General features: G+C 31.8%; 2 protein-coding genes across 2 annotated transcripts in view; one reads left to right on the plus strand and one right to left on the minus strand.

Moving 5' to 3' along the window:
- Positions 1-4,410: 4,410 nt before the first annotated feature.
- On the minus strand, positions 4,411-4,958 carry LOC119831042. The gene is made up of 2 exons (XM_038354267.1): positions 4,911-4,958; positions 4,411-4,825 (listed from the first exon to the last, which is right to left on the minus strand). The coding sequence occupies exons 1-2, from the start codon at positions 4,917-4,919 to the stop codon at positions 4,466-4,468; spliced, it is 369 nt and encodes a 122-aa protein (XP_038210195.1). The 5' UTR covers positions 4,920-4,958; the 3' UTR covers positions 4,411-4,465.
- Positions 4,959-10,346: 5,388 nt separating this feature from the next.
- LOC119831039 (protein lethal(3)malignant blood neoplasm 1) overlaps positions 10,347-11,949 on the plus strand; it is a 5,923-nt gene continuing 4,320 nt past the window's right edge. The window contains exon 1 of the mRNA XM_038354264.1: positions 10,347-10,416. The gene's annotated coding sequence lies outside the window, so the exon portion shown is untranslated. The remainder of the gene's footprint in view (positions 10,417-11,949) is intronic.

The raw sequence follows: 11,949 nt of genomic DNA on the forward strand, positions 1-11,949 counted from the left end.
CATTCCTCAAGTTTGCAACACTGATCAAACTAAACCTGTATTAATTAATTTATTTTTGTGGCATTAGTTACACCAAAATTTATAGGGTAATTTAGCTTTAAAAAAGAAGTCATAATGTCCTCAAAATTGATGAAAACTACATCGGCTCGCAATCAGTTCCGCAAGTTCTGAATCCAGCAAAAACAAAAACAAATAACTTCCTAGCTAGCTAGGAATATTTATTAATTTTATGGTTTTTGGCGGCCTCGAGATTACTTTCAGCGCTTTTCGAATCCTCAGATTTTCGTATTGTACCTACCACGCTTTTTTGAAAAATGCACCCGCTTTAGGAGAGTTTTGGTTTTAATTTGTGTCATCAATAGCAACCCAAATGCCAAAGACAAAAACATATAAACGATTATTTAATAGTAGGAACTTTCATTGCAGTAAAAATAAGTAATATGAATTGAAATTAGTACACACAACATAAAAATTTTTGATTTTATTGTGATAGACGACCGAAATGCAATAGCGATTCGACTAGTCAACCAACGTAAAAAATTGGATACTCCTTCAACAACCATTATGTCCAGAACGGATCTGGGGATCTGCAACCTGATCTGATCTGTAATCTGTGGATTGAATAGATTATAACATCTTGTTCCCCTGAATTTTCTATATATGTGTTTTAGAGATTGGTAAGTTCAAACGCTTGATAGTGTCTTTACTCGTAGGTAGGTACGTATAAAGATAATATTAGCTTTTATATCGTAATTTCAAAAGAACACAAGTAAACTATTGAATAAAGTAACCAAATACACATTTTAATGCTATTGTTATATTTTCTTTTAATACAAAATGCATTGGTTTAAATACAGATTACAATTCGAGTAAGACAGTTTTTTATTGTTGTTAGTTTATATATAAAAAAGATTGCTTAGTAAAATTTTGAAATAAATTTGTCATCTTTTAATTATTTTTTAATAATTGAAACTTTTAATTTAATGTTATGTATGACACGTATATTAATACGAAATTTTTATTATTCCTTACTAATATTGTCTTACCTTAGATATTACAGACATAATATATTAAAATTGGCATTTTCCATTTTTAGAATCCATCTTTCGTTCGGCAACATTTTGCCAGCTTGATGATAAAAATCTGACTATCCAATTATACTTGAAGAAGGCATAATTGTAACAAAGTATGACATCAGTAGCTACGCGTTTATCGATCGATACCAGTAGATTTTGTTATTTCGACAAAAAAATGCATGTATAATGTTTTCTTCATAACATTATTTCTTACTTTTGACTATTAATTGAAGCTACTTGGTATCTCAGATAATTTTTTTTTTACTTTTTTATTTTTACCTAAGCAGTGATGGCTCAGTAGTGAGAACCTCGGACTTCAAAATAGATAAGTCGGGGTTCGAGACCGGGCGAGCGTGCAGGAAATAAATTGATTTTTCAATTTATCTGCGCATGTGGATAACATCACCACTGCTTAAACGGTGAAGGAAAACATCGTGAGGAAACCGGCATGTCCAAGAATTAAAAGTTCGACGACATGCGACATCTGCCAACCCGCACTTGGCCAGCGTGGTGGATTATGGCCTGAACCCTCATAGGAGGCCTGTGTCCCAGCAGTGGGAACATATATGGGCTGATGATGATGATGATGATGATTTTTACCTATAAAAATCATTTAATAACATACAATTCATTTAGAATCACCAGAAAATCTTTCCTTTTTGGTGGTTTCCGTTTCGTAGGTAATCGCAACAAAGCTATAAAAATTCGATAATGAATAATATTATTTCATAGAAACCTAGGTACTAGTCCTACTATATCCTATCCTACTAATATTATTAATCCGAAAGTTTGTAAGGATGTGTGTGTGTTTGTTGCTCTTTCATGAAAATACTACTGAACCGATTACAATTAAATTTGGTACGCAGACAGCAACTTTAAGGTATTACGCCCAGTTCCCGAATTTGACGGGAACCCGAACGTTTTAACGAGATTTATAAAAATTTGCGATTAAATTGTAAATCAGTATGTTAGTACAGGACCGGGTAGCAAACTATCGAATTTATGTTTAACTAAAATATAATATATTTTTAAATAAAATTTTTGAAAAGCAAACAGGACGATTTCATGACCGTTAATGGCAGCTTTCTCGTAACCGTTCCTGAAAAATGTATCCTGGAGTCGGATAAATTCAAAATCAATAACGTTCAAGACAGAATACGGGGACAACCACTGAAAATAAACAATATCGATTTAAATGAAATACACTTCAATGTCAGCGCAGAAAATCATATAAAATTGAATTCAATAAATTTGGAAGATCTGCATAAGATTCATACTAAGATACTGATGCAAGCACCGATTGAATTAGAAAAGGATACATCGATGATATATCATACTACTGTCCCAATTTACATATTCCTTTTGGTCACTTTATTACTTTACGCAACTTACAAAATAATCCGTAATAAGAGCGTTGCATGCTGTAAGAAACCAGAAGTCCCTGATACCACGGCGGAAGATCAAGACAATCGAAATTGTACCGAATCTTCATTAGGACCACAGTTTCCAGCAACATTTTATCACACCGTGCTCAAATAGTTGCTGTTCATCGGGGGGAGGAGTTACGCCAACGGAACCCTAATGTAACGCTGAGTCGACGGTTCGCACGGGAACGTATATTGCTGTATGTAGCGAATACCTTTGACGCGACGTAATTTTAAGTTTTCATGTTAAATAAATTTGGTATTGTATTTATTACTTTTTAGCACTTGCATCGTGCAGGACATATTGTAATCATTATAATTAAAGTATTTTTATAAGTAATAAAATTCGACTTTTTTTTTTGGGGCCTCCGGCTGTGTGAAACATAATTGATGAAAGTAAAGCAGGACCTATTAAACACTTCATAACTTCGGGTCATCATAATATTAATTCAATTTCATGTTTCAAAGACATGTAAAATATGTTGATCGATATTAGTGTGTTGATAAAGGATGTGCATTCGAGCACAACCATTTATTATTTGAGGGGCTATTACCCCTCAATCACTTAAACAAAAAATAAATAAAAATAAAAATAATTATTTATAACACCCACCTCCCTTAAATATCTCTTCCTACGATAAGATCGCCATTTGTACATTTTGTTCTTTTATTGTATGTTCTTTCTGTATTTCTCTATCTTCTGTGTGTGCAATAAAGTATCATATAAATAAATCTACATGAACTTCATCGAAACAATTCCTTCCTCCCTTTATCTTTATTTTTTCGTATTTTTCGAAAATTGCGCTATTGTCATATTTATTGAACAAATAACGAAAAAATCCAGCAAAAAGACACGTGGTTTTTGTACATCTCCAAAGGAGGGTTATAAGATGTTTTTGAGACATTGGTTACAAAAGAAGTGACCAATGTTATTCTGTTTACTGTGTTTAAACTTACGAAAGTTATAAAAAAAATATTTTTTGATTAATATTAAGTTTTAACGTGAAGTAGGTAATAAGGTCATTGTTTGACGCCGGAGGGCAACGAGCCGTCCAGATTATTACTATTATGTTTGTTTCGTCGTTTCAGCCGTGGGACGTCCACTGCTGGACAAAGGCCTCCCTCAAAGATTTCCACCACGACCGGTCACTGGCGGCCTGCATCCAGCGGCTCCCCGCCACTCGGACCAGGTCGTCTGTCCATCTCGTGGGAGGTCGTCCCACGCTTCGTCGGCCAGTACTTGGTCTCCATTCCAGAACCTTTTTGCCCCAATGGCCATCGGTTCTACGGGCTATGTGCCCCGCCCATTGCCATTTCAACGTGCTAATCCGGTGAGCTATGTCGGTGACTCCGGTTCTCCTACGGATTTCCTCATTTCTGATTCGATCTCGTAGGGAAACTCCAAGCATAGCCCTTTCCATAGCACGTTGAGCGACGCTGAGCTTGTGCACAAGGCCCAGGGTTAGAGACCACGTTTCTGTTCCATATGTCATCACTGGCAACACACACTGCTCGATTATGTTTGTTTAGATTACTATTATAGTTTTATCGTCTTGTTTCATATGTTTATAACTATTACCATCATTATGGTGATTTCACGTGTACATATTTTTCTAAGTTTAAGCTCATCAATTATTTGTTTTAAATATATCACTTTGAACATTTATCTTAAATCTCTTCTTGTAACGATAGTACAACGCGTTTATAATTACAACGACGAATATTATCAAAAGTGTGTTTGTTTCACGTCGCAATGTACTCTTGTAGGTCGAATTATTTTTAGGTCTGGAGTCAATTAGGAGGCCAAAGGGATATAAGTTTCCTGAAGTGAAACATGTCATTCGCATAGGAATTTCTTTTCAACACGCGGGCGAAAAGCTAGCATGAAATAAAACCATAACATAATATATATCATCACTGTATATTCATTTCGGTATCGTCAAATCAAGCCCTATCACTGAGAACTTAAGCCAGGACCGGTTCAGGTGCAACCAGAGGGTGGTTGCTCTCAGCATGGTAGCCGTCAATACCCGCGCTGAATTTGGTGATGTACAGTTCACCGTCATCACCGATGTAAGAGATCTCGCCCTCAGTGACAAGAACATAACCGCCGGACGCCGTGGGCACGAGCCTGCCGCTCTCTGAGACCACGACTCCTTCCGCTGTCACGTAGCGCAACGCGTACTGTCCGTATTTATCATGTACCTCTTCATGCTCCAGAGCTGGGAGGCGTCTTCGAGCAATCACTGCTGCTAGTTCTGGATCGTTTTCGGACTCGTATGGCGCGCAAAGAGCGACTACCACGAGCGCTGATAATGTGATGTACTGTAACAAGAGATATATTTAAAGAATACAATTCTAATTGATAATAGAATAAAATTATAAATATGTTTTAGATAAAGTTCCTTACCAGTTTCATCGTGATATATGTTGTTATGCACACTGTGAGATACTTGTTCAAATTAATGCACATTTATAAATAGCTTTCTTTTTATACAATTCTTAATGAGTTAATTAGAAACTTTAACTTCTAAACGTTTCGCTTAAATTTCGCATTCCTCAAGTTTGCAACACTGATCAAACTAAACCTGTATTAATTTATTTATTTTTGTGGCATTAGTTACACCAAAATTTATAGGGTAATTTAGCTCTAAACTAATAAAAAGCGTGTTAAAAAGAAGTCGTTTTTGATGACAACTACATCAGCTCACCAGTGGGTTCGAAAGACCGAAAACAAATAACTTCCTAGCTAGCTCATTTTATGGTTTTTGGCGGCCTCGTGATTACTTTCAGTGCTTTTCGAATCCTCTGATTTTCGGATTTTACCTACCAAGCTTTTTTGAAAAATGCAACTGCTTTAGGAAGACAAAAACATGTAAACGATTATTTAATAGTAGGAACTTTCATTGCAGTAAAAATAAGTAATATGAATTGAAATTAGTACACACAACATAAAAATTTTTGATTTTATTGTGATAGACGACCGAAATGCAATAGCGATTCGACTAGTCAACCAACGTAAAAAATTGGATACTCTTTCAACAACCATTATGTCCAGAACGGATCTGGGGATCTGTAACCTGATCTGATCTGTAATCTGTGGATTGAATATATTATAACATCTTGTTCCCCTGAATTTTCTATATATGTGTTTTAGAGATTGGTAAGTGTCCTGTTATGGCAAGTGATTTTTATAAATAAATAAAAGTTCAAACGCTTGATAGTGTCTTTACTCGTAGGTACGTATAAAGATAATATTAGCTTTTATATCGTAATTTCAAAAGAACACAAGTAAACTATTGAATAAAGTAACCAAATACACATTTTAATGCTATTGTTATATTTTCTTTTTAAATCGATACCAAACATATCTACTTACAAAATGCATTGGTTTACATACAGATTACAATTCGAGTAAGACAGTTTTTTATTGTTGTTAGTTTATGTATAAAAAAGATTGCTTATTAAATTTTGAAATAAATTTGTCTTTTAATTTAATGTTATGTATGACACGTATATTAATACGAAATTTTAATTATTCCTTACTAATATTGTCTTACCTTAGATGTTACAGACATAATATATTAAAATTGGCATTTTCCATTTTTAGAATCCATCTTTCGTTCGGCAACGTTTTGCCAGCTTGATGATAAAAATCTGACTATCCAATTATACTTGAAGAAGGCATAATTGTAACAAAGTATGACATCAGTAGCTACACGTTTATCGATCGATACTAGTAGATTGGTTCTTTGTTATTTCGACAAAAAAATGCATGTTCAATGTTTTCTTCATAACATTATTTCTTAATTTTGACTATAAATTGAAGCTACTTGGCATCTTCATACTTTATCTACATGCGATAAAATAATACATCAACTATTAAATGTAACATTTTAACTAGTAAATACTAAGTATTTTAACTTCATATTAAAAGATGCAAGTATTAATGTAGTATAACAATAGTTTTAAGAATCGTCATCATCAACTCTTAACTCTTCTCCTTGCAAGTCGCAGATAACAGGTTAAAAGTCTTACCCATAATATAAGCTTTAAATATAATTATAAGTTTATAAAATATAAAGTATATACGATTATATGAGTAAGGGTATGTGCATTTCGGTAAAAAATGCCCACTGTTTTAATAATATCTTAGTTTAGCTTTAATTATATAAAATGTACGATTCTTTAATTTTTAGTTTTTGAGCATTTAAATGCTTTACAAATAAGAAGTTTTAAAGAACAGAATAGCTAGCCCATAGATCATACACTTATTTACTGCCTAGGCGTTGCTACGGATTGACAAAAATACGCGGGTTCGAATCCCGCCTCGTGATCGAATATCTTCTATTCTTTAAAAAATTCTCATCCATGATTTTATTTCGCTCATAATGTATGTTATTGAAAATCGTAAGGAATAAACTATCTTTCACTACAATAATATTTGTAAAGGATAGTAAACATTTACTAATCTGTAGTTAAGGTCTGTAACGTAAAATTTGTATCATTTAGCAAAAATCACTAAAAATGACGCAATTTGTAAACAAAATAATAATTTACAACAAAACGTTATCTCCATAGATTCTCGTGACTAGCTTGATTTCCTCTATTGCATTAACTTCACGCATCTTATTCGTATTGTAATATATTAAATAATAAATATATCGATCTAGCTCTACACTATAGTGCGTATAACGTTGTATCATTCATATATTTATTCAGTTCATTATGTAAATAATTACAGAAAAGGTATGTTTTTCTTCATTTAATTTCATCTTTGCATCGGTTTTAACTATTGTCAACATCGACAAAGCAATATATTTGGTCATAAATAACACTTTATATTCGCAAAAACCTTAACTTAAAATTATTACTCAAACAAATGATGTCAAGCGGAAATTTATTATTAGAGCTGCGCTGGTTATGTATCTATTTGTTTATTTATTTGCTTATTGAACCTTTATTTTACAATTGGTCTAATGAAATAAAAAAAAAATAATGTACTTCATAATTATATAGCAATAATTCATACTAAAACGTAATTCCCAACATTTTTCTTGGTAAACCGCTTAACAGAAACCGAAAGATGTAGTCGAAAGGGGTTTAACAAGAAAATACAGATTAAAAAGACACAAAAGGCAATCATAGTAGAAAAAAATCAGTCATAAAGATGGATGTGCCTCGTATATTACGTACGTACGTTATATCATATCTAACAAGTATATATTTTTCATTTAAAATCACACGTACAATTCTCATTCATATCGTTTACGAGTATGCATTATGTCACAATCGACTACTTATAGCCGTTCTAGTATATTTTTAACATATTTTACTCGCACATCCTTGTAAAGCTTCCTGGAGTAATTTATCATTATTGTACAATAATTTAATTACGTGAAGCACTTAACCTTTGTTAACATATAAAGCATTCGATCAGCTTATATGATATAACTTATAGTAATACCATAAACAAGGAATTAATAATTAATTATGGAATTGAAAATACTTACCAATTAAGAAATAATCTGTCAATAATATAGAAATAAGAGCTTTCTATTACTATATTTAAATTAAATTGCTTTTTTTTTCTTAAATGTTTAGGCACTGCCTAGTGCGGGACCCAATGAATTTACGTTCATATCTTAATTTTAACTTTAAGAACTTTGGACAAGTGTGTGTTAATAGTGATTTTTATGTATCTTAAAGTAATTTTTTTTGTTTTTTTTTTATGTATTTTTTTTGGTAGGGACCTACCTACTGGTTACTAGAACAAACTATAATCTTAATATTATAAATGCGAAAGAAACTCGACTGTCTGTCTCTTGATCATGTCTAAACTACACTTACCGACTTGGATGAAATTTAGTTCAAAGGTTGATTTTTTTTTTTTTTTTATGTCACAGTCGGCAATGGAGCTGGTGGGACGCCTGATGAAGCGCTACCACCGCCCATAAACATTTGCATAGGCGTAAAATCGATTACAGACCTAACGCCTCTACAAATGGATTGTTGACTTTAAATTGGGAAGGGATTAAGAAAGGATTGGCGAGAGGAATAAAGAAAAGGACTGGGAAGGGGAAGAAAAAAGATATGGGCTTCCGGCTCCCCCACTCACCGAACGAAACACAGCAGAATGCTATTTCACGCCGGTCTTCTGTGGGGGTGTGGTACTTCCCCGGTGCGAGCTGGCCCAATTCGTGCCGAAGCGTGCTCGACTACCACATACAAAGATCTCTACCTAATCTCTACCTATAAGACTGTTTTTCTGTTACACTATGAGCTTTCGCACGAATGCAGACGATCATAACTCTCAACATTGCGATTTCAATTATTATTTAAAAAGTGTACTAATTAACACTGCATTAACAAAATAATAGAAGAAAAAATTATACCTTTTTATCATTGAAAAAAAAAAATATTTCATGTATATGTCCAGGAATAAAATCTCGTTATGTATCACTTATATAACTCATACAAATATTGTAATTATACTTAATCCACATAAAACACACATATGACGCGCTATTGGCCTTAGAGGATCTTTAAAAAACTGTCAAAACAAGAAATCAATGCATCATTGCGTCATTTTGAAGGTCATAAAAATTACTCAATAGTAATTACACCGCTACATATTAAAAACCGAATAAAATGTCCATTTGTTGACTAATTGTTTATCGTTAACCTTCTCAACAAAATATGGTTAAGTTCACAAAAATTGTCTGTATCTTCTTTCAATTCCTAAACTTCAACCTTGATTTGTCTCGGTAATTGTAAAATAAACATTAAACACTCAATACATTACACACTGACCTTTATCAATTTATTCAATACGTTTCATTCAAATTATATAATTGTGGTCAATGTAGCTTTTCTTTTCATATTTGCGTCGATGTTAAATCCTACGTAAATAAGATATTGCTGAATGATATTTTTTTTCGTCCATCGGGATGGCGAATAATGAAAACGTCACCAAACATAAAAAGACGAAAATTAAAGAATCGTTTACCGCTTTTTTATCAAACGAAACTCCTGTACAGATGCTAGAAAAATTATAATTCTTGAAAAAAATCTTATTCATTGAATTTTAATTTTAAAACATTGTATGATTTCATATAGAAGACGATACTATCCCACAATCTATATTTTTTTTGTACACTTAACTGAGAAACTATGACAGGTTTAGGCTTTTACAAAGATATTTATACTCGCGTCAAAAACACAATTTAATCGAAAATAAAAGAAAACTCTAAAGTTTAACAATTTGAAAATGAAATATTTTGATTTTGATTGATTCGAGTGACGTATTTAATATTTGACTGTTGACAAAACATTATTTACTAACTACTTCTTCAACCATTCGAGACTGCAACTTACTAAGTAATAAGCTGTAAAGTTCAACGTATGCATATTTTCACGAATAACTTAACTGTGCTGTCTTCAATTTCTTTTTTAATTCAAACAGAATAACCATTCTGCATTTAGGCATATAACAAATATATTTAGGTCTAGTTGCGACCAAATTTTATTCTTAAAAATTAACTTTTTATGATTTCATTTTAAGTCATAATATTTCTAGAAGATTGTTCTATATCCTAATTGATTTAATAAACATATTCGCATACAGTAATTCGATCATACAGTAAAGACATAAACTTTTACATACATAAATGCTATTACACACTATTATCACGCACACATCCACATACCTATATTTATGACTATAATCTGCTGTAAAACTACATTAATTAAGTAAAATCAATAAATGTTTTTTTTTTTATCTTAGTGAATACCTATAGATCACATCTCACGAATGAGTTAATAAATTACGTTTGCCAAAGTATCGGCGCAGTCTTGTGCGGGCACTTGCGCAATAGGCCGCATGCGGACGCTTATGTTTTTAAAGAATACATAAGGTAAATAGTATATAAATAATAGACGTCTACATAATTAAATAAGGTACATTTTAAATTTTTAACAGCATTTACGCAAGCGGTAAGTCTTTTGCTGCCTTTTAATATTGTATTTCAAAAATTAGAATTTAACGATGGATTTTGTATTTTGATTTAATAATTGTCAAAAGCTTATTTTGAATTAACATTAATGACTTCATTGTTAATTTTGTATAAAATTAATGTCTAATTTATTAGCATACTATATAATAAATTTGCTCTTTTCTTTCTCTATTTAGATTATAATATAGAATGTGAATCTTTATTAGAAAATATTATTAAAAAAATTAGGTACACGAGGTACCTTATTAATTCTTAGTTAAACCTAGAAATTATTCCGAACTACTTTTTTCGTAAATACGAAAGTCTCTAAACTTACATAAGTGTTAATTTTTCCACTACTTAAGATTTATATATTTATATTTTTAATTGTTTGGTGAATAAATTATATATTTTCAATACATAATTACTCAAGGCGGAAGTTCAAATAAATTTATAAGTCATATTGTACAATCAATTTCTTCCGATGGCCAAGGTAATCTTCTAATTTGCAATTCATGAGGCATAAAAATAAAATATTTTTAAAAGAATTACGAAATTACAACAAATTCATTGTATTAACCTTTAAATTACAACAATAAAGTTGATTGTTTATTACAAATATAGTCAAATCTGACATAAAACATAATTATTAAAACTTATATTAGTAACCGTTATCAGACCAACGAAATATATAAATGGTCTAAAATTTACATAATAAAGCCCATTTTATAATGAGAGATTGAATTGTTGGATTGACGTGAAATGTATAGAGCATATAACAATAAGTGTGATATTTTCACATGTATCTACAGAGAATAATAACTATTAAAGGGTAGCTATCAAAATTATCTATTGAATTAATTAATTGTCGATCTATAATGTGTGGGGCCTATTATTGTATTATTGACAAGTAAAACAGTGATGACACCACGAGGAATGACAACATCATATCGTATTCTCGTGTACCCAAACTATGCTAAATACATGAACTTAATTTATATAGCGGCCTAGCATTTGCAATTCTATCTTACAAAATATAATAATTACGTATGGTTGTAAGGTGCTGTTGATTGCAGTTCTAAACATTGCTATATTTTGTATCCGTGCAGTGTTATAATTACAATAGCAAAATTCTGAGAAAATGAACACTAAAGTATTTATGCCTTAAGGACTAACTTTCGAGAAGTCATTTCATATTCACTTATTCACTGATCGATTTTCTTTACTGACAAGTTGGTGATTAGCCGTAAAACCAAGTCATTTTTTTTTGTTAGTTAATTAGTTCGGGAAATCAAACCCAGGAGCCCTCGGTTCTGCGCTCACTGGTCCTTAACCACTGCAAGTCACTCTATCCAATAATAACTTAGGCAAACTATAAAAACATATCAATAACAGTAAAACTGACAAATTAACACATTTACGTTTTAAAAATAGTACAATTATAGTTGTATATAT

The sequence above is a fragment of the Zerene cesonia genome, chromosome 13, assembly GCF_012273895.1.
Source record: "Zerene cesonia ecotype Mississippi chromosome 13, Zerene_cesonia_1.1, whole genome shotgun sequence".
NCBI lineage: Eukaryota > Metazoa > Arthropoda > Insecta > Lepidoptera > Pieridae > Zerene > Zerene cesonia.